General features: G+C 39.7%; 1 protein-coding gene across 3 annotated transcripts in view; it reads right to left on the reverse strand.

The window, feature by feature from the left end:
* efr3a (EFR3 homolog A (S. cerevisiae)) overlaps positions 1-23291 on the reverse strand; it is a 134240-nt gene that overhangs the window by 40791 nt on the left and 70158 nt on the right. For all 3 annotated transcript variants that reach the window (XM_044218574.1, XM_044218572.1, XM_044218571.1), the window contains one exon: positions 11459-11599. In XM_044218574.1, the coding sequence (XP_044074509.1) occupies positions 11459-11599 (141 nt within the window). The remainder of the gene's footprint in view (positions 1-11458; positions 11600-23291) is intronic.

Below are 23291 nucleotides of genomic sequence, written 5' to 3' on the forward strand. Positions count from 1 at the left end.
TCCCACCGCCCGTTAACCCCAATCCCTGCTATTTATAGTCTGAAGACGCTCCCCCTTCCTCCTCCTTCTCCTCCCTGCAGGAGGAGAACTGGTTTCACCCACAGACGCGCAGACAGACAGAGGAGACGCATGGCAGCTGTTTAATCAAGAGAAAAATTAAAGACTGGACTGCAATGATGAATGCATTCAGTCCTGTTCTGTTGCTTTCATACCTTCCACTGCACCTGCATAAAGCCTCAATAGTCATATTTACGACTTTCAGTGTGGGTGGCCCCACTGGGTTTGAAAAAATGATACACCTGTAGTGGAAAAGCTACACCTGAAAGTATACTGTATATACCAGTGAAAACAGCTACCTGTCATAAAGTGTCCTGTGGGACATATGATGCTCGCTGTATTTCCAGTATTGGTGACGCTGCTAGAAACTAAGTGAACTAAACTGGCAGATATAAAGGAGTGGATCGGTGTCTGTAGTAATGACAACAGCACAGGGGTGTCAATGTTTTTGAGTGCACTGTAAGCATGAAAGCACAGTGAATAATAGGGAAAAGCACTTGCCAAAGTACTATTCAAACAGTCTATGTATAAGTTACTTTTTGCTACAGGGGGATAAGCCAAAAGTTCCATCATGTGCCTTCTTAAAGAACATTTTACCTCCTTTACCTGGCAGTAAAATATTTAGAAGCCTACATTAGAAAATAAAATGAGCTGAATAAAACATGAACTATGAGTCATGAAAACCTGGTGTCACCGTACAGAACCCCTCCATCAGGTCACAAAGCTTCTATTAGACATCTTCCACTACACTCAAACTTTTAGACACATCAACACTGTTAGCTGTCTGATTTACACACCAGACCACTCTATCTTTCTCAGTCACTCTAACATCACCACTCACTGGGTTTACAAAGAAAGAAACAACACTGCACCAGCTGATGAGGCGCTGTCTGGCCTGCAGGGGGCGCACGATGCCAGCGAGTCAGTGAGAGCTGGAGGCAACACTGGGAAGATGTTGCCTAAACACAAACACACACACTCATTTACAGTAACAGACTGGGAGTGTGAGGATGACACACTCAGTACAACTGCAGTCTTTAACACTGGTTATTGGAGGCTGAAGGCAGGTGTGTGTGTATGTGCTCGGCAGATATCCCGGGTCGGGTGTCAGACCTGAGATGAGTGCTGACTGGGTGTCAACAGAGAAGACAGGAGGTGTTGGGTAAAAGGATTATGGGATTGTCTCAGACTGTGGAAACAGACCCGACTGCAGTACAGCGGGAACAACATACGCAGGGCCGCAAACAATTAACATTCAATCAATCCAACAAATTATTTTGGCAAAAATATGGACTAATGCTCATTACAAGTTCCTAGAGATCATAGCCAAGTCCTTAAAATGCTTATTTTGTCCGAGAAGATTTCAAAACCCAAAGGATTTTACTATAAATCACAGAAAAGCAGCAAATCTTTACATTAGACGAGCTGGAACCAGCGGATGTTGGTGAGAATTATCATCAACTCTGCAGCTCTACAGAGCTTTTTAGTCTCTTTCAGCTCTTCGTTTCGCGGCACATTTACTGCTAAAGTTCGGTCTCAGTGTTTCCAGCAGCAGCAGTTTTCATCAAACAAGCTCTGATAAACCCACCGTACACCACCTGCTCAGCACCAAGCAGCAGACAGACACAGTTAGAAGAGACATTTAGCAGCTAAAGAGCCAGATATTTTCTCCAGGAGTTGGCGGAGACCAAACCGGAGCTAAAAAGAGAGGGAGAAAGATCTTTGTGATATACTGGAGAGACACAGAACAAGCTACCGACAGGTTCTTCTAAATCAAACCAAAGTCATCACAGAAAAATGGTATAAATTAAAGTTATGAATCACCATGAACTAATCATTCTGTGATTTGATACTAAACAATAACCGCAACATGTTATGTCCACCCTCCTTAATCAGCTGAAATCACCTCAACATCCTCAGCTGTTGGCTTAAGAGGTTTTACATATATTCTAACATGCAAGTATAGAAATGAAGATTTGTTTCACCCAGGTGCATCTCTGAAAATAAAGATGGAGGTCGTTCATTCAAAACTTTTCCTCCTCCTGGTTATTGTGTTATGCAGGTAAAGAAGTGATTTTCCTCCGAGACAGACATCGACAGAGTGATTCACACAGACAGAGACACTTTAATAAACCCTGGATGGAAAGAAAGAGAAGAGGGTTTAAAAGACAGGAATAGACATGGGAGAGGATGAGGAGATACGTCTGCTACAATAAACAACTGCTTTACCTGGAAAACGACAGCTTGAAGACATGCAATAAAAGCAGGGACAGTGTTTTACATGTGAAGCCTGTTTAAAACGTTCTGCTAATATCTAATTTATTTTTTGCACCAGTTCAAACTGAGCTTTTCTGTAACCAGAGACCCAGAAAAGCAAGCCGTCACATCGGAAAAACAAACATCAAAGCTGAAACCACAAAGGTGAAGACTAGGTGCCATAAAAAGAACCCAACAAGTACTAGAGGAGCTGCAGACAAGAGTCCACATTCTGCCAGCCACACGTCCACGAGCAGACTTCACTCGCCTCTGAGGACAAGCACAACCTCGAGGGGCCATTTTTACTCTGTCTATGTAATCTCTGTCCAGTGTTGTCCACATCCATTTTGGAAGGGCTGAGTGAGTGAGTGAGTGAATGAATAAATGAGTGGCTGTTCACAAGCTGTCTGATATAAAATACTGACACCAGAGCAGGTCTGTTTATTTGCCTACTACGTCTCTCTTCTTGCAAAACAACAAAATTAATCACCATTTCAGAATAAGGAACAAAGCAATTTTTGAGAAAGATATTTGGTTGAGGTCATGGTATAAAGAAATGTTGATTGTTGGTAGGAAATGGGAAACTAACAGCGGTTTCGCACGTCCAATAACTCGTACGGTTTGTTGAATCAAAATAATCCACCCCAACCTCCTTCCTACAAGGTTTCAAAGCGCTGCAACACCACCCTTATTCTGCCTTTTCTCTTGACAGATGAGCTAGACATGACACAAATGAATAAAATGAAACCCACAAATTGTCATTTTTAGATTTCTGATCATGTACAAGTTAAATCAAAGGAGGCACAATGTGTTTCATTTCACTCTCAGAAAGAAAGAGTATGAGCATATTTCCTAAAATCTTACCCGAACAACACATTTCCTTTTTAAACTAACAGGTTATGATGCATTTTGGAAGGAGAAAAAAGGAAAGTGAAGAGGAAAAGATGCTGAGCTTTAAACTAATTAACTGAAAAAGCTAAAAACCAATGAAACCAATTGGAGGGAAAGTGAGGGGCGAGAAAAATGATTAAATGCAGCTCGGTTCTTGAAGAGGCCCTACAGATGTCAAGCAGTCACAGTAATATTATGTAATTAACTGTTAATGGCAGCATTAAGAGGCTCGCTCCCTGATTAAATTTGCAAGCAGCAGTTGGTTACTGTTGCTACAGCTCAACTTATTTACTACTTGTCACTTTGACTCAAGGCTGAAAAAGTGTCTTTTTATATTATTTTATATGATTCTGATATATGGTTACTGGCAAGCTCTTGATTGCAACGGTCCAATGTCACAAACAAATGTTACATCAAACAAGGTTCTCTCACAATCAGTGCTGGAAATCCTGTTAATCAAAGTGTCCTTGGTTTCTGGGAAGGGTCTCTAGAGAATTAATTAGCGACAGCAATAGTAGACAAAAAGACTGCAAGTCTAAATTACCATCAATTAAAAAGAAACACCAAGAAATAATTCAATTTGAGGGATGAACGGCTGCTGCGTCAGTCTAACAACAAGGCTAAACAAATTAAACTAGAATGGAAAAAACTGACTGAAATTTGAGTATATTCATGGGGCATATAATCTTTAAAGATGGCCCTGCCACCACGTTTGGTCCCACTCCCTCCATAGGAAAACAGCTCACAACAGCGTAAAGCAATTGTGTAGAGAACTTAAGGCCTACTATCGTAAATTAAGACGCCATAAACTTGTACACATAATTTTACACCATTTTACTGGTTCAAATAAATTGAACTTTGACCCCAAATACAACGACCTCCACACATGGGATTTTGGCCTTTACAGGAGATGAAAGATATGGCCGAGACAATTTTACTTTAGAGAAGAATGGTGGAAAAGTTCATTTTGTGCATCTCCAAATTCCCGGAGTTATTTAACTCTACTCTCTGATCCTGTCAGGACTGGAGTGAAAAATCTCAAGCGTGGCACAAAATATTACAGAGGATGAGGACACCAGGTTAGAAAATGTATATTGTGATCACTCAGATCATTCAGATGTAGTCCGCAGCAGTTAACCGCTTTGTGTTGCGCTTCATTCTGCGCATGACCTCGAGCAAACTGAAACCGCCGTCAAATTTTCTCCAAAAGAGCAAATCAGAGTTTTAAAATTTAGAGATGATGGCTGAGACAGCAGCAGCAGACCTGAGAGACATCACTCAGTTATCTCCCAGCTGGAGACGCCTGAATTATGGAAACACACAAGCCTTTTACTTTCCCCCGTCTCTTATTGCTTTAATTTCTTTCTTTTCTCTCTTTGTACTTTATATCACTCTGTTGTGACAGACATTGGGTAAATTGTCAGGCCATTATGGCTCAGACCTTCAGGCGCTTTACTATTGATTGTTTGTAACGTTTAAGTGAACTGCAGCTTATTCTACTGTTGCACTCAATAAAAGTCCTGTTTACTGAGTGTTAGCCAAGAGCCTGAAATGTACAATGCAATTTACTTACAGTAGCTTTAGTTTGACAGAATAGTACAAATCTAATCATTTGTTGTCAGCCAGTTTAAAACAGTCCTCAGTGTGTATGTATTATCAAAGAGGCTATTTTATTTCCAGTGCTCCAGAATGCTTGACAACATGATTAAAAGGAAAAATAGACTGTACCCATTTCAGGGTTCAAATTGCGAACTGCAACTTAACATGTATAAGCTATCCATGGTGACCGGAGCTGTTTTTGCAATTATCGCAGAAAGAAAATCTTAAAAACGAGACAGAGTCTACAGGCATGTCAGCAGCTCTGTGAGCCTGCATTTGCTAATTAGCACTAAACAAAGTACAGCTGAGGCTGATGGGAATATCATTAGTTTTGCAGGTATTTGGTCATAAACCAAAGTAATGGACAAATTAACATGTTGACCTGATGATGGCGCTAGATGAAAAGTTAAGGGATCACCAAAGTAATTAAATTTCATCCTGAGGAGGACATGAATGTGTTAACCAAATTTCATAAAAATCCATCCAATAGAGGTTGAGACATTTCACTCGAAACCACAAATATAAACCTCATGGTGGCGCTAGAGGAGAGGTCAGGGAATCACCAAGTCAGTAGGTTGTACTATATGGGGACCATGAATGTCTGTGCAACATTTGCAATAGTTGTGGAGATATTTCAGTCTGGACCAAAGTGGTGGACAGAAGGAGAAATGTTACCATTCACAGAGCCACGCTTCCAAAATCTCATCATGTCCAAATCATTGTTATAAACAGTTGTTATAACCTGTAGTGTCTTTCTGGCTTAAGTAAAACTGCACAACAAAGCTAACAAACAGTTATAATAAAAGACGACTAAAATCAGCTCAAATTTTGTCATTGCCTTTAATTTTAGTTTGTATGAACACTTTTCTCTCTCTGGTCTCTGCACCAATTGCGTTGCTACATTTCAAGATCTGGCTGTTAATTGTTGTGTTTTTCTTCCTGCTGACAGACACCGAGTTATCACCAATTAAAGGTGATGAAATGGACCTACTGTTCATGGTACTTACTTCATTCAAAGTTGTTGCATAGTTATTTTTTACTTTAGTTTTTTTCTGACTGCACTGATTTGACCACGGAATGGATTGACAGCTTATCATACAGTAAATAGTACAAAATAATACAATAAAAGTTTTTGTAGCATCCTGATCATCATCATCATCATCAGGGCTTCAGGTCATAATATTAACATATCCTTTCAGCCATAAAGGACTCTCACTACTGATTTAATAGTGATACGAAAGAAAAACACAGTCATTACAAATAGAAATACACAAGGAGAGTGATATGAAACTTCTGAGCAAGTCAAAAAACAGACAGTTTAAGTGTGTATGTGTGTGTGTCTGTATATTTTTCTGTTTCTGTGTTCAGGACTATGTGAGTACACACCAACATTAAAAGGCAGGGTGAACAGAATGAGTTCCAGCTTTACCATGAAAAGGCCCCTGGGAGCCCATGATGTTCTCACTGATATTGGCTCCTCAACTCAAATTGTCCCCAGTGGCAACCCCATCCTCTGACTTTTCACACGCAGTATTACTGCTGTCATTTGTACTAACATTACTGACGCTACTGATGGTGCTATCTAGGACTGATAACTGATGGAATTACATATTTAAAAGAAAAGAAAAATAACTACCGTATTTCCACATGTTTAGATATTAGCTCGACAACAACCATTAATACACAGCTACAGACATTAGGGGGAGCATCTCTTCTTCCCTAATATTAACTCAGTAGCAGCAACATAAAGAGCAGAGATGGCAGAACTGCAAATTATACATTGAGACATCAGGGCTCTAATTTATCAAGCATTTTACAGCAGGAAATCAGTTCTAAATGCCAAAGCATCCTCAAAGTGTTTAACATTTCATCCCTCTTTTAGCTATGTTAGCTATGTGAGGTAGCTTACGCAGCTACTGTATAATATAGATGGTTATATTAAAGGTAGAAGAAAAGACTGTAGCTATAGTCACCTTTTTTCAAACATACCTTTGCATACATACCTACAGTTAGGATGTTAACATGCATTTTAGCGTGGCATTTAGCACATAACATTTAGTTTTCAATCAAGTTTACTACTGTAGAATGTTTAGCATGTTGTTTTCTAACACAGCATGCAGTGTTTAGTCTAGACATATTTCTTCATCTGACATGACAAATGTCTAGGGCTAGTATGTTAACTAGTTAAGTAATACTTTTCAACTATTGTTGACTTGTAAACATGCGTACAATGACATACATTCGGCAGGTAATATTTAGCATGTGCATATGCTTTTAGAATGCTTACATACTAAGTTTAGTATAACATTTAGCATGTTAGCCTCTTAACATGCTAAATGCACATGTTTAGCATGATTACATGTTTTTTCTTTTTCATTTTTTTTGTAGAAAAAAAAAAAAAGTAGCGTAAGTAAAAATACATGCACAAACTTAGCATGTGAAGTAATTTAGAGCATTTAACATGTTAGCATAAATAAAGTTATCATGGTGACATACTAACGTTTAGCATTTTAGTGTTGCAGGCTAAACTGTAGTGTTTTAGCATGCTATGTTAGCACTAATTTCAAAGTAAATCTTCTGGTTAAAGGCACTAAATCGTTTCGTTTTGGATGTATTTGTTGTGAACTAAATGTTGGACAAGTGGAGTCCTCAGGTTGTGGAGAGGAGGTCGTATGGCTCAGGTCATATCTGTTTGGCGACACCTGAAGTTGCTCAACATCCTCCTGGATATAATTTTGTCATCATGATTGTCCATACTGTAATTATATTATGCTGGTCTATTCTGTAAACACAACATCCACTGCATGTCTGTCCGTCCTGGGCGAGGGAACCCCCCCTCTATTGCTCCACCTGAGGTTTCTTCCATTTTTTCCCCCGTTGAAGGGTTTTTTGGGGAGATTTTCCTCATCCGAATCGAGGAGGCAAATTTGAGTTGTGATGATGGGCTATATCTATATTGACTTGACTTTGTGATGCTAGAAGAAAAGTCAGGATCAGGATTGCCAATGTCATTAGGATACATCCTCTGAAGAACATGAATGTCTTAACGAAATTTACTAGCAATCCAGCTAATATTTGTTGAGAATTTTCATTCAAGCCCAAACTGTTGGACCAGCATACAGTACTAACTAAGCGAATGCTATCACCATCCCTGCAGCCACACTGCTAGGGGAGGCTAAATACGCAAAACAAAAACCCACTAATTTAAATATCTGCATAAGGCTTTCCTCCTGAAGCTGCTGAGGATGGAAGGACCGAAGTGAAGCCTGCACTCAGAGCCGCTCAGAAACACACTGTGACAGAGAAAATCTCAGCGGGGCTCGGCTGTTCACTCGGTAATTGTCCATTTTATGCGAACCATGCTGAGTGGTGGGGCAGCACGGCAAATAGGAGCAGCGACGAGGATATTTAAATCCCAGGAGGGGGAGACGGTCACTGGGTGGCGACGGTGTTCTGCATTCACACGACAACCGCCGTGTGATAAGAGAGCTCATTTAATTTCCTCTGTGTGTTGGGAGTCTGCATATCTGTGTGTATTTGTGGGTGTGTGTTTGAGATATAGAGTGAGTCAGAGGGTGTGTGTGTGCTCAAGTGTGTGAGAGAAAATGAACGTAAGTGGAAAAATAAGAAGGCAACTGTGTTTTCTGTGTGCATGTAGTGTGTGTCTGTCTGGATGTGTGTGTATGTGTGTGTGTGTGTGTTAGTGAGAAGGTCTTTGTGTACATTGCCTTGATTTAAAAAATAAATAAATATGGCATTAAGGTTGCATTCACATTGAGCATGTTTGCAGCAGTTTGAATCTAACCCTGTATTGTTCCCTCCTTGACTTCCTTTGTTTCGGTGAAAACCTAAGGAGGAGAGATAGAGGAGATGTGACTGATCACAATAAGTGACAGTGTCAGCTGTGGTATGATGAATAAGTTGAGTTGAGAGGTGTGTTTATAACAATATATCATATAGAAGGTGTCTGAGTGGCAGTTTAATGTAGTACTTCTTCATCCAAAACACGGTGGAGACTCATTTGGTTAGTTACACTGTTACACAGTCCAGTTTAACATGGTATTTAATATTATTGTGTAACAAGCTAATTATTCCAAATTACATTATCAATAAAATATACATTATATTATAAGTTTGCATTAGCGCTCTTGACATTTTTCATCTAGGAATAGCTGCTGCAACACACAGTTAGCTAGAAGAGCTAGCTGTAAGCTACTTAACACCAAACGTAACTTTGCACCAAAGATGGTCTTTTTAATATGATATCTGTGGTGGAGGTGGTGAGACTTTTTACTGGTATTTATTGTAGCCAGCAATAGCAACTGGAAGTTAAAAGACAAAACAGGAAGTGGAATCAAAAAAAAAAAAAAAATGGGTGGGCTGCGTAAGGTCAATTCAAATGCAGTAGGTAATCCATCACAGTGAACATCAAGTCTGCATTGATTTTTTTGTCAGTTTTATTATTACTACGTGGTAATGTGGTTGAAAAGGTATATTAATTTGAAAAGTCTGCACTGCATTACCATATAACGATGTTACTTTCACAGAAATTAAAGCAGACTTGCTGTTCTCTGTTATGAGGTACATATATGTAGCAAGTTTCAGAGTCTGCTAATATATTTTCATTTTGTATGGTAATTACTGGAAACCAATGAGTTTTCTGGAAGGCAGGAAAAATGCATTCAAATGTCACAAACAGTGTAACGTAGCAAATGGCTAGCTGTCATGTAAAGAACAAGTTGTTTGTAGTAAATGGGTTAAGTGGGCCAGCACCCCCCTATCCATTATCCAGGTCCCTTATCGCCCGCCATCAAATAAAATGTAGGCTAACTGTCTTCCCTGAATATTAACATTGATTATTATTGTGTTTATTATTCTGATAATTATTCCTAATATTTATTATATGTATATTGTATATATTTATTATGTATTTATGTTCTTGGATTATTATTAATTTGTTATTATTAATTTATTATTATCATCATCATCAAAATAGCATGTCATTGAATGCCAAATAACAGTTTTGATTTAACTGGACAGTAACTTGGAATATCGTTATCATTACGGAGCAAAAAAGCAATGTGAATAGATATTACATTCATGAGTGTTAAACAAATACGGTTAGAAATCTGACATTCAAACTTTGATTAGGTGTCTTTACTGATCACAAACAGCAGCCAATCAGAAATGCCAAACAAGAAGCGCTCTTATTAATTGTTCCAATGGAAATCAAGAGCAGCCTACCAAGGAAAAAAGCAGAAGGATTTATCTGTCGTTCAGGGCACGGGCTTTCATTTTGCTTATTGCCTTGACTGCAACATTAAGAGACCCGTGGAGAGGTGGACTTTTAGATTTGGCCACAAGGTTGTGGCGGTGCAAGAGACAGTGGACTGTGAGGACATGCGGGACCTGCTCCTTCAGCAGAGCGGTGAAGCCACGCTACCTGCCAACCATGGAAGGGGCACCATCAGTGGCGCATGCAAGGATGTTGGTGATTGGGATTGACTTCTCCTGTAGATACGCATAAAGCACATAATGGTCTGGCCCTTGGTGTCGGTTTCCAGATATCTGGAAAACTAAAATCCCTCAGCCATCTCCTGACTGTTGGAGGCCTTGTAGTAGACATAGGCCATCAGCGTTGTTGTCTCATCCAGCTGAAGGCTGAATGGAGAGTCCTGCAGGATGCCACACAGCTGCTGCTCGGTATCAGCGCCCATCTCATTTATCCTGCCTGCCACGGTTTCATTGCTGAGTGGGATGGATTTCAGCACCTGTGTGGGATCGCGCTCCATCACAAAGACCTCTTGGGTGGCAGGGAGCACCAACTTCTCTTGTTATTTATGTTTATTATGATTGCATAGTTTGTGTTAATATGCTTTGGCAACGTTGCATTGTATGCAGTCATGCGAAAAAAGCCACTTGAATTGAATAGTGTTATAGTGTGTGTCTGGATGCTAAGTTGCTTTCAAGGGAAGTCTGACAGTGGGATATCCCTCTTGTACATTTGTAACCACGGCGATAACATGGCGTTCACAGTGTATCCTCAGGAGAAATAATGCTTTCAAGAGAAGGAATCTCTTAATTTGCTCCACGGGGAACACCTGAGTTGACACAGTAAACGTCCTGTTGGTGAAATTTTATAGATGATACCTCTGTCGTCCCGTTCCCGTGAAGGCAGCATGGAGCTGCACAACAGAAAGCTGACAGAAACAGTGAAGTAAAGAGTCGTTACTATGGAAATGATACACTGTCTCGTCTAGTCGTATTGGTGTTGCATATCACATTCTTTTGCAAGTAGTCGCAAGTTTCAATCTGACTAAATCGTTGGTGTAATCCCGCCTTAAACAAACGCCCCCCAAGAACACCTCAACACCCCCCTTTCAAAAATATTGCTTCCAGCGCCCTCCGGCATTCTCTAAACACCCCCTGGGGGGGCGGTACCAGCCTCGTTAAAACATGGTCCCCTAACTAATGTGAACACCACATAGTGATTTCTGTCGCACAAATGTCTCTGTGCAGCAGAGACAGCAATCTTTCAAAGTTGATATCATCAAATGTGTTTTCATTTCGGTACATCAGAGTTTTGTCACACAGAGAGACATTTAAGCAAAAACAATCACACTGTTGTAATCTTTGCTAACGTTCAGGTACTCACACCAACACAGGTCGGACAGCGTTGTTCATGTTGCCGTAGGCTGCCCTGCCCAGCAGCTCCCTGAAGCAGCTCTCTGCCAGCGCTGCTGGGTTTTCCTCGCCATCCTGACCTGCCCCTGAAGGTGTGCTGGGGTGCCCCGCCCTGCCAGAGAGAGACAGACAGTTTAGAGTATCTGCAAATAAGTGGGAGACTCATCCTCGCAACATTTCCTGAGCAGCAGGACAAAGAAACCAGACAGTGAGTGTTTAGAAAATTAGAATTAGAAATATATAAGCTTTAGGAAGTGAATACAAGCTGCTGTGTTAGTGTATCCAACACTTTCTGGGTTACAAATATCCTTAAGTCAAGTTTAAAGGACTGAAAACAGCAGAATTACCCATCATTGTATTGATTTAATTTAACATATGAAAAATCCCAAAGAAGCTCAATGAGTCTTCATGTGAGACTATAAGCCCAGAATCAATTCTTCATATCGCAAAGAATCTGTAAAGAGAGAGGGGGATGAGAGAGTGCAGAGAGCAATAACATTCAGAGGGAGAAAAAACAGAAAAGAGAAACCTTCAGGATATGAGAGATGGATGGCGAGGGAGCGCGAGTGAAGGATGAAGGACTAAAGACGGAGGAGAGACTGAAAAGAAATCAATCAGAGCAGCTGAAAAAAGAGGGAGAAATCAAATAAGAGTATCGACCAGCCTCAATCATATAGGTGTGTGTGTGTGTGTGTGTGTGTGTGTGTGTGTGTGTGTGTGTGGTCAATCAGGAAATAGAAACTGCAAAAAAAACCAAAAAAAAAACGTGTGGGCAAGAAATGTTATCTAATATCATCATACAGCTTCATCATTATGATGAAGCTGCAAATCTGCACATTAGAGAAGGTGGAACCTGCAATTTTGTGCGTTTTTCTCTGCTGATTGACCAATTGATTGATTATGGTGTTGCACTTCCTCGTTCACATAAAAAGCGAAAGAATGAAAAAAGAAAGTGACTTCAAATCCTGCATATCTCCTCACAGCTGGCCAATCACTGCATGAAGCGGGCGTGATTGTTGGATTGTCAACAGGAAAGGTGTGAGGGGAGGGGGTTTCAGATTCTGATTGACCATCTGACAAACCGGCACACTGATGCCTTTAGAAAGACTGTGAGGAACTCAGACATCCAGTAGAAGCTGCTGCTTCACATGGAGTCAGTTGAGGTGGTTCAGCACCTGATCAGGATGCCTCCTGGAAGGACTCCTGTGGCGGTTTTTAGACATGTCCAACTGGGAGGAGACCCTGGGGCAGACCCAGAACATGCTTAAGGGATTACATATCGTAAACTGGCCCGGGGAAACCTTGGAATCTCACAGAGATGAAAGAATTGATCAAGAAAAATGGAAAGGAAGAAAGACAGTGACGGAGGAGGGAGACGGAGATAAAGAAAGACTGGGAGGGAGAAGAGAGAGAAAGAGGAAGTGGACAGTAAATGAAAATTAAAATCAGGATTCACACTTAATCATACTTATATTACGTATACGTATTCATTATTTAAACTTAATTTAAATCAAGAGGGTTGACTGCACAGAATACACACATATTTTTAAGTTAGATGAATATTAAATATGCCCAAACATACTCTGAGGTATGCTGATAAACAAAATTCTAACAGATGCAGCGTTACCATTATTCTCTGTATTTAGATGCATCTGAGTTAATTTTTACTAACATAATGAGTCGAATATAAAAGGAAGGAAAGAGAAAAGAAGTAAGGCAGGTTGCGTTCAAATCATAATCCATTTGTAAATGTATGTGTTATTATCTGGTGACAAAACATCAAGCAGAAGTATTGTTTCATTATTGCTTTCTTCGGAGGACAACAACGGCTCAAACTGTGGCAAGGTGATTCTAGGACTACAGTCCTAAACAAGTTACAATATATTAAGGAAATAGACATATCTAAGACAAAAGAAAAGAGATGATCTGATATAAAATATTCTCAAATGACTGTTGATGAAACAATCTCACTACAAGGACCAGAAGATTATTCCCGGGGTGAATAATGAACTTTCAGTCCCAAACCTTGACAACTGGATGTGTAAGCTGTAACTAATAGTTATATTTTCATAAAAAGGCCACTTTTTTTCTTATTAAAATATCCAGTTTGATACTAAATTCGAGTGAAAACTCGTGTCGGCCTTTGAAAGGTGGTAAACTCTGTATCGCTAATTGCTAAAGTTTAGCTCAACAAGTCCTCATAACTCAATGACAAAATTGGTAATTTGCCCGTTTCTTCTAATACGACCCATAAAATTTTACAAAAATGATTCATATAAGTGTTTTCTGCTCCGTTACGTCTATTGTCAAGATTTGGTTAAGTTTAGACAACTAAAACTACTTGGCAAGGTTAGGGAAATATTGTGGTTATGGTTAAAAGATGCTAGCAGACGGGATGCTAACAGCAGTCTCTGGTGTCAAAGTCAGACATTGTGTTTGTTCAACCATCCAGAGGTTTTGCAGCACTGTAACAAACTACTTCTAGTCTAGTCATTTTTCACAAGACCACAAGAGGTCACTTGTAAACAAAATGTAAACATGGGCCTATTTTTAACATTTCAACAAATGACGCATGCTGTCGTTTTTTTGGAAAGACAGTCTCTGCCATCTTGTTTATCCTGCAGCTCCACATACAAAATAAAACTTTGTGTGTACAACTTTGTCATTTCCTGCAGAGTTGCCAAGAATCCACAGTCCTGGCAGGAGACCAAGCAGGACTCCCGTTATGTGTTATATTGACAAAATAATGCAATAGTAAATCACTTCCGCAGCAATAAGCCCGGTCACAGATGGACTGTAGGCAGCCGGGTCTCAGGAGGGAAACAATGCAATTACTGTCGGCCCACACAGGCGGTTCAGGGGAAATTAAATGATTATTGCTTGTTAGAAGCAGGGACGAGATATAAAAAATGAAAATCTCTCCTGTAATAGAAGGTGGGTTGGTGCTGTTTAATGAAGTGGCCAGAACAAACTTAGTAAAGGTGGAGACTGCTTCCGATGATTGGTAGTAAGTGTTCAACTCTATATTAGGGTTAGGGGAAAAAACATGGTTCAACCAGGCAGACGAGTCATTTAAATTCCAAACAGGATCCTGCAGGCTTCATATACCACGTTATAGTGAATGAAAGGAAATGTGTAGGAAATGATGAACAGGATAAGAAGAAATTTCTAATTTAATGTAATGGTGCAGCTGTAAAAAATGCTGCCATGGCTTTGAATATTTGGCTGTGGTGGTGATTAAATATTAATAACCTTCATTTTTATAGTAAGTATATGAGACTAAACACATGCCAGAATAATAAAAGCCAATTATTTTGTGCTTCGATTGATAAACACAGACCAAATTGAAAACAGAGGCTCAAAAAACACCATTTACTGCAGAAATGAAAGTTTTTACAAATGTGTTTTTAGGGGAATTTCAAGAGGAAAGGGATGTTATTCCACAGTTTGGGGGCTGTGATACACAATAGCAAATACACAATCATTTAAAGTTTTAATATGTACCGGGGGGACTGCTAGTAGAGCTTTGTTGCAGAATGTGAGGTTTAGTGTTGGTACATTTGGGCATTAAAGCTCACAAAAGGATGCTGGAGCCAAAACAAGGAAGGAGTGCTTTAAAAGTAACACCATGTCTACACTGGGCCGCTAAGGAAAGCAGGGCGTTAGCAGAGCAGCAGCACCAGGTTCAGTCCTCTGTCAGAGTCTAAACAGGATGCATTCAGGCTCAGTACTACAAAAAGGTTACCTTTGTGTCTAAGACACAAGAAAATACACTTTAAAAAGGGACAGTTCATTCCAATTCATCGAATGGCCACTTGAGGCTGGCTCCAAAAGTGAGTCGAACCCCATCGAGCCCCATGTAAAAAACGGCCAACTTTAAAGCAGAAATAAACATGTTTACAGCCCGCTACAATAGACGTTTTGGTCTCTATAGCTAATTTCCCCTTTCATGACAACTGTGAGGGGGGTGAACTTTTTTATAACTCACCCGTTTAAATTATATTAAAGCTTCAAGTTATGCATAATTAAGGACGTGGCCGCTTTGAGTGACAGGTGGGTGTCCTCTCAGGTGGCTGCTAGGTGGTTCAGCAACCAGGCTTCCTTCGGCCCGCGTCAGCTCCACCTCTTTGCCCATTTTTGGATTAGCCGGAGTCAGGCACTGCCAAGATGGCGACAGCTGGAGCCGCCGACTTTGAGCTTCACAACGGCTCTTCAGAAACCTATGGGTTCACGGACACTACGTCCATGTTTTATACATTCTATGATACAGACAACCAGTCCACAAAAAAAAAATAAAAATAACGCGCTGTGAGTTTTGTGCCCTCAGCTATAGCCTGGGCACACTGTAATAAACTTGTGCTGTAATGTTCCTTGTTTGTTTAAACCTTGTTTTGAATGATACTTTTGTACAGACTGTGACAACAAATTTCCTCTATAGAGGACAATAAAGAATGAATCTGACATCAGTAGCTAACTAAATTTACCTCCCATGGATCCTTGCGGCCAAACAGATGCGATATTAATTTGCCTTACAACTGTATGCGATGAACTGGGAAATTTAAGGGTATCCCTGTGGGTAATTTATGAGTTTGAATTCAGTGGCAGTAATATTAGGGTCAGAAATGTAAATTAGGGGATGCCCTCATGAATTAGTGGTTGAGATGCCAACCATGAAGCGCAACGTCCCCGATTCAACTCAGTCGGGGATTCTCTCCGCTATCACTAGTTAAAAATGAGTAAAGGAATCTTAAGAGGATTATTTTATTAATTATTTTATAAATTATAATTTTTATTCATGTATTCATGGATAACATGTGTGTATTTAATCAGGCAGTCAGCCCTGAAGAGGTTAAAAGAAACAAAGGAGCAGAGAAGCTGAGATCTGATCCTTATCTGAATCAAGGGTCTAAGGACTGAAGGTGTCAAATGCTGTACAGACTGGGAAGCCCCTTGAGGCAAACCGATTTGTGATATTGGGCTATATAAACAAAACTGACTTGACTATGTGACGTCAGTGATGAAGGCAATTGAGAAAAAAAAAAAAAACAGTTGGAAGTCCAAATAATTTTTAAGGTGGCTGCCTTAAAACACACACAAAAAAACCACTGTGTGCTGCTGAACAACACAAGCAAGCATTTAATTGTGAAACAAGGAGAACTTTTCTTCATTCTCCAAGCCTCCACCTCTGCTTTGTGCACGCTGCCCACGTCCACCCTCCCCAAGAAGCAATTAACAGAATCTCGCCCTTGACTGCAGCTTCCCATCGAGTCCGCCAGGTCTCGATTAGAAAGCCCTCAACAAGCTGCAGTGGGGAAAACTGACCACGGGCGTGTTTGGGAACAGCATTATCCGAAGCACATTGTGTCTGTGTGTTCAGGGAAGGAACAAAAAAAAAAGAAGCTAAACACAACAAGCACGGTTCTTCCTCCGGAGCAGTTATTCCCTCAGAGGCTGACGACTAACTGTTTTTGTGGCGAGCGCTGAGTCACACTAATAAACTGACAAACCCCAACTCTGCTGATTTTTCTCTCTGACATTTTGTTTGGCAGGATCTTGCTGGACTGCTTGAAGGAGGGGGGTCAGCCTCTGAATGGGCAGAGAACTGTGGCATCATCATCAGAGCTAATGTCCACCTGCTACTGTATTTACAGGATGTTCCTATTCAAAGAGCTGCATGGCCGTGCTGAACAGTGTGTTGGGGGAAACATTTTTGATAAATCATTTGCACCAACTCTGCAGCTCTACATAACTTTTTACCTTCCTTTAGCTCCAAGTTTTGGTTTTATATTATCTGTCTGGTTCAGTCTCAGTGTTTCCAGCTGCTTTTAGCAAAAAAGCTCTTTTAAACCTGCTGTACACTACCTGCCCAACACCAAACAGTAATAGGGAATGCAAATATCCTTAATTGATTATTAAACAATGTCAACAATCAATAAGCGTTTAAACAATCAAATATTATGCAACACAAAGCATACTTTTCCCCATAAAGCATGTTTTAAATTCCTGGCATGGCCCATAATCTATGGAAATTATTTATTTGAGCAGTAAATTAAACATAATTTCAATTATAATAAGAAAATATTGCTTAAAATTGCTGCACAACCTCCAGGCTTCATTAGAGGACATACATTAGCTGAGACTGAACCTCTTGGGTAGATTTAGCAATTAAAACAAAGTCTAACCCATTTTTCTTGTATCAACAAAAAGGACTGTAGTTTTAAATTAATTGTTTGCTAACATGTTAGCCATCAGGTGAGGGTCAGGGTTGTGTTTTTGTCAGTTGGGTTTAATGTTTTTCTGCCCCCTAGTGGCCCCAAAAGCAAGTAATGCAGCTTTAAGTAATTATTACCTTCAAATTTCTTATTAATAAATTTTGCTCTAAAAACAATTATTTCCTTTTCTTTGGTGGAGGGCAGCAATGCGAATTTGCTGAGTCACAAAGGGCTCCAGAACAGTGAAGCAGAGTTTTTTTTGTTTGTTTTTTTACATTTCTGTACAAAATGGAGCTGTGTGTGATTGCAGACGTATGAACCAGGCAACATGACAGAGTGATGTAAGCTGCATGATTACAGATGACGATCATGATGATTACTGTACAGTTTGGACTCTTTATTCTGATGATTGGGAGGTGATGCATTTCTTTAACAGGCTTCCCACCCTTTTTCTCCATGTTTTTTTTTCAATGATATCTAGCTGGAGAGACACTTGGGATCACAGAGCAGACTAATAAACTCCTCTTAATGCTCATCAGTGGTTTGTCTGTCGCATGGGAGACCATTATAACTCTGTGCTGATCCATGATGTGACTTATACTGAGATCCAGTAACACCAACGGCATTGGTCAAACGTCTAATACTAGCTAGGTTTTTCGTTTACCTGATAAGAACCTTTAGTGGTCAATTTTCAAACCACAAGAGCTGCCGACACAATGTTGTCTTAACACATTTTTAAAGGGTCAGTTAACCCAAATTACACACAACATTTTCTAGTTAGCCTTAGTGTTGTCTAGCCAAGTAGAGAGTGTTGTTGTATGGAGAGGTTTTATTATCGGAGAGCGCTCATCTGACAATCAGACTGAATTACCATTTGCCATTGCCATCTTGTTTGTTGGGTTTGTTGGGTTTGTTGGGTTTGTTGGGTTTCCCCCCCCCCCCAATCGGTAGCGACTCACTTATCCGTTGCATATCCAGCGCTACTGTAGCAGTTGGTAAGAGCAGCTAACTAAGAGTTTGTTTCACCGATCAAAGAAATATGTCAATAACAAGTCAACAACCTGTACGGCTGCTTTGATTTAATCAACTCTTGTTGTCATTTTTGGGACATTCTTCTGTTACTATTTTGCATGGATGTAGCTCAGCAGTTTACCAGGTAAGGTGAGGTAAGTTAACCTGAAACTACACAACAAAACCTGAAATATAATAATTTATCTGTTATTGAGATTACACTACACAAGATTTAAAATGCCTCAACGTTATTTAAATATATAATTATGGCAATTTGCAACACTAGATTTTGTCGAGACTTGCAGAAATTTGGCCAGTGTTACAGTGAATTAGTGTAATGTTTACTTAATACTTGTCTAACGAACAATTTGAAGCAAATCAATTAACCTACATTTGTCAGCTAACGTTAAGTTACCTACATGTGATTGAATAATCATAAGTATTATTGCCGCTTTTTTTTTTTTAGCATATTAAGGAATTATACCAAAGAAGAAATTCGAAAATCTGCAGTTCGATTCTCAATGCGGATGCGTCAGTGCATCTAAACAGCGGTGTGGGCTGCATGGACCTTGGAAAGCAACCTCAGCATGCTGGATGTCCATTTCTGTTGGTTTGGCTGGGTGGACTGGAGTGGAAAGGCCATCTCCCCTTCTTTTCCCAGTCCCTGCAAGGAAGAGCAGCACTGGATGTCCTCATCATCATCTACTGTGGCGGCAACGACATGGGGAGGTCAGCAGCGTCAAGCTGGTCAACATGATGGAGGACCTGCACCAGCTTCACCTCCAGCACCCCGGCATGAAGATCATGTTTTTGTCTGTGACCCAAAAGGTGCCGGTGGAAGGCTGGTGCCAATCCGGTGATGCTCGACAAGGCCAGGACATTTGTCAACAGTGTTATAGCTACATTTGTTCGTAGCTTAAACGGTATTATGATTGAGCACCCACACACCTGTAAAACTACAGTGAACGTTTGTAAAAATACACAAATACGATGATGAAAAAAAGGAAGTCCATGATAATGCTTTATACAGTTCTGTAGTGACATGGTTTTGTACAACTGTACAGACTAGTGGGTCAGTGAATCTAATACAGAGTTCATGTGAAATGAGGAATAATAAAAAAAAAAAAATTCAGCCAAATAGCCAATACAGTAATGGCCTGATTTTTAAGAGTTGAAGTCAGATTTTAATATTTAACTATGTGTCCTTCCTGTTTAACCTCACACATCCTGCCTCTGCTCCTTCAAAGAACACACTTCCAGCCTCAGATCTGACTGAAGGATCTGCTCATTAAGTCATAGGAAGACCATTAGAAAGGGCTGGAACGTTGCCATTAACGCAGAGATGTTCCCCGAGGTGATGAACGCTGAAGGAATATATGCACCATAATTATTTATGGATTATGTGAAAGCTGTATTTCCATTTAAATCATGGAAGATTAGGTATGTTGATTGGACTGTTAGGAGCAGGAGAAGAGGGAAAGAACAAAACTGTAGGATTAAAGGGAAAGATAAGGTGAAAATGAGTTGGATATTTAACTGTGGTTAGCCAAAAGGAAATGGCTTTTTCTGTTTTCTGAAACACATACGAAGAGGTCAGAGTCTACAACCATAGAGACTCGGCAGTTGATCATCGGTGGTCCACATTTCTGGAACAATTTGGAATAATGGTCCAACAAGGCCTGATTTATTTCAATAGCTCAGAAAAAGCTATATTCTGAGGACACAAGTATGTTCCTTATGCCTCAGTATCCCATAATCCGTTGCAGGCCAGTCAATGGAGCATTTTGATAATCCTCGTCAACTCATGAAGCTGGAAAACACAATGTGGCCATGTCACATTTCCTGGGTACTCAGGGGGTCATTGGTCGCAGGTAAATATATATATAGACGGTATGTGGACAGGAGGGTAAACATAATATTTGCAATATAAAAGTACTTAGTTAAGGTTTGGGGCAGGGGTGTCCACATTCAACACCCATCAAGCGTTAAAGTGAAACGCCAACTTGTACTTTAAAATCAAGTATAATGGAACTTGTTGAAGTTTATTACTGGTATTTACAGTCAGTTGCCAGTTTATTAGATACACCTAGCTAAATCTAATGCAGTCTAATACAACAGTCCTGCTATAAATCCTACAGCTCCACAAACAGGGTGGACAGTTTGGCAGACAAAGCATATGCTTTAAACACCAGAGACCTGACCTGTCAATTACCAACAGTCATTTTCCTTAAACCATGAATGCAATCTTTCTCCAGCCTTAACCAAGTAGTTTTTGTTGCCTAAACCTAACAAAGCCTAAACCATAGAGGTGGAAGAAGAGAAAACACTCTTTTGAGTCCTTTTGAAAGACACTAACAAAAAATTTGTTTTGCTTTATGAGAACTGGTTGTTCTCTTGCAGGTTGGAGTGTCGCATTGGTAGAGGAGAAGCAGGTTGTTCTGAAGGACACATTTTGGCCCAGGTTGTGTCTTGCTGAAGGACATGTTTTTGTATTGTTACAGACCCTACTGGGCTCACACATGCAAGTCAAACTGATTTTAACTTATTCCATTCAAACTGTCTACAAAAGGAAAGCTCGCAGGGCGCACGGTCATCATTTGAATAGGAAAATCTCGTTTTCATGTGCTAATAATGTCCACAGTTGGTGAAGGTTGCTCTCAAGGTGATTTATTTGATGTATAGTGTGACACTTCATCAAACAGACGCCTGCTATGTAAATTCACAGTTAAAAAGGAGAAAAGAGAGCACAATTTTGTTTTTTGTGAACCAATATTTATATTTATATAACCCCTCAGATTTTGTCAGCAGGTTTGACAGATTTCACCACACTAACAATTCTACTCTGCAAACACTCACTGACACATATTGTCAATTCCTCTGGAACATTACAGGTATCCTGTGGAGGATCTGACTACTAGTGGAGCAATGTTTTTATGAGCAGGTACCGGTTTTGTTAGTATCCCCTACATGAGAACACAGGTGCACATGCTGGCTGCAGAGGTCTGCATGTCTACTAAATGAGGGGCTATATGACTTCATTAGGTTTTTAAGCGATCCTGCTGATCAACAGTTGTTGATGGTAAAGTGCCACGAAATGTTGCAACGCACAACCAAATAAGAAAGGGAAAGGGAATAAGACAACTGCTAGCGAGCAAATATGGATGGAAACAGTCCAGGTTTCAAAATATCAATAAAAACAAAAATCATCTTTGCAAATGTTTTATAAGTAATAGGCCTGCACGACAGGAGGAAAATCTGCGATGTGCGATAACTTTATTCAATATTGCGATGACGATATGGCTTGCGATAAATAAAATAATATAGAAGTGTACATATTAGCTATGCAGTTATTATGTCAGCCTGGTTGTCTTTAAATTCAGAACAATGAATATTGTTGAATATTTTAAATTTAACTAAATATTGTTTTTGGAGCAGCAACAGCAAATTCACTATCTAAACTCAAAAATATCTCACTGGAAACAAATCTAAAATGTTAATAAAATAAATCATACACACCAAAAGACCATATACACTAAAATATATACATCAAAATACTGAGTGAAGTTTAGAAAGAATGAAGAACACAGACGTCAGTCAGTATCAGTCCTTCCTCCTGTCCTCGGTCCTCTGTCCTCCTCCCTCTGCTGCTGCTGTGATTCACTGCAGGTAAGTTACCTGGTGGAGGGAGGAGGGGCTGGTTTGTCTCAGCCAGCAGTAAGTTTACAAGAATTTGCCAAATTTTAAGGTATGTGGCAAATTAAGATAAACAAACTCGATACATACTTCATTTTAGCTGGTTTGCAACAATTCGCTATTAGCCAAGCTAGCTCGCTGTGCTTGTGTAAAACATATGAGAGATTGCAGAAAGAGCAGATTAAAATATCGCTTTCTACATGTTCACATGTTCGTGCTTGTTGAACAGGTGTACTGGCTTTTTATTCGCAAAGGTTTTACTGCACTAAATGATTTTTCTTACTCATCGCGTTACAGGCAGCCTTTTGCAATGTGTTTATCGTGCATGTTCATATCGCGATTACGATGAAAATATGATTAATCATCAGCACTAGTAAGTACATTAAACACCTTTGTTAGACCTCAAGGATACACACTTAAAAGAAAAGTTCTACTATGTTGATAAAACATTTTTTAGAAAGCAAAATTATCTGCCCACAATAACAATGGGGGAAATATGACTTATCTTACAGCTAAAAAAAGATTATGTATTTAGGACTGCACATTTTTATTCATTTTCAATTAATCTGTCAATATTTTTTAAATTAATTAATCATTTAGTCCCAAATTCCCATCACAATTTTTCCAGAGCCAAATGTGACGGCTGCTTGTTTTGTCTGACCAACAGTCCAAAACCCAAAGACAATTCGGTTTATGGTGGTATAAAAATTAAAAAAGCTGCAAATCCTCACATTTGTGAAGCTGGAAACAGAGAATGCTTTTTGTTTTGCCTGATAAATGACTTAATTCATTATAAGAACTGTTATCAGTTCTGTGAATCAACCAACCAATTAATTAATCACATTATTGCATTATATTTTGACATTTGTCTATGGAATTCATCATTGA

The sequence above is a fragment of the Siniperca chuatsi genome, linkage group LG13 (genome assembly GCF_020085105.1).
Source record: "Siniperca chuatsi isolate FFG_IHB_CAS linkage group LG13, ASM2008510v1, whole genome shotgun sequence".
Lineage (NCBI taxonomy): Eukaryota > Metazoa > Chordata > Actinopteri > Centrarchiformes > Sinipercidae > Siniperca > Siniperca chuatsi.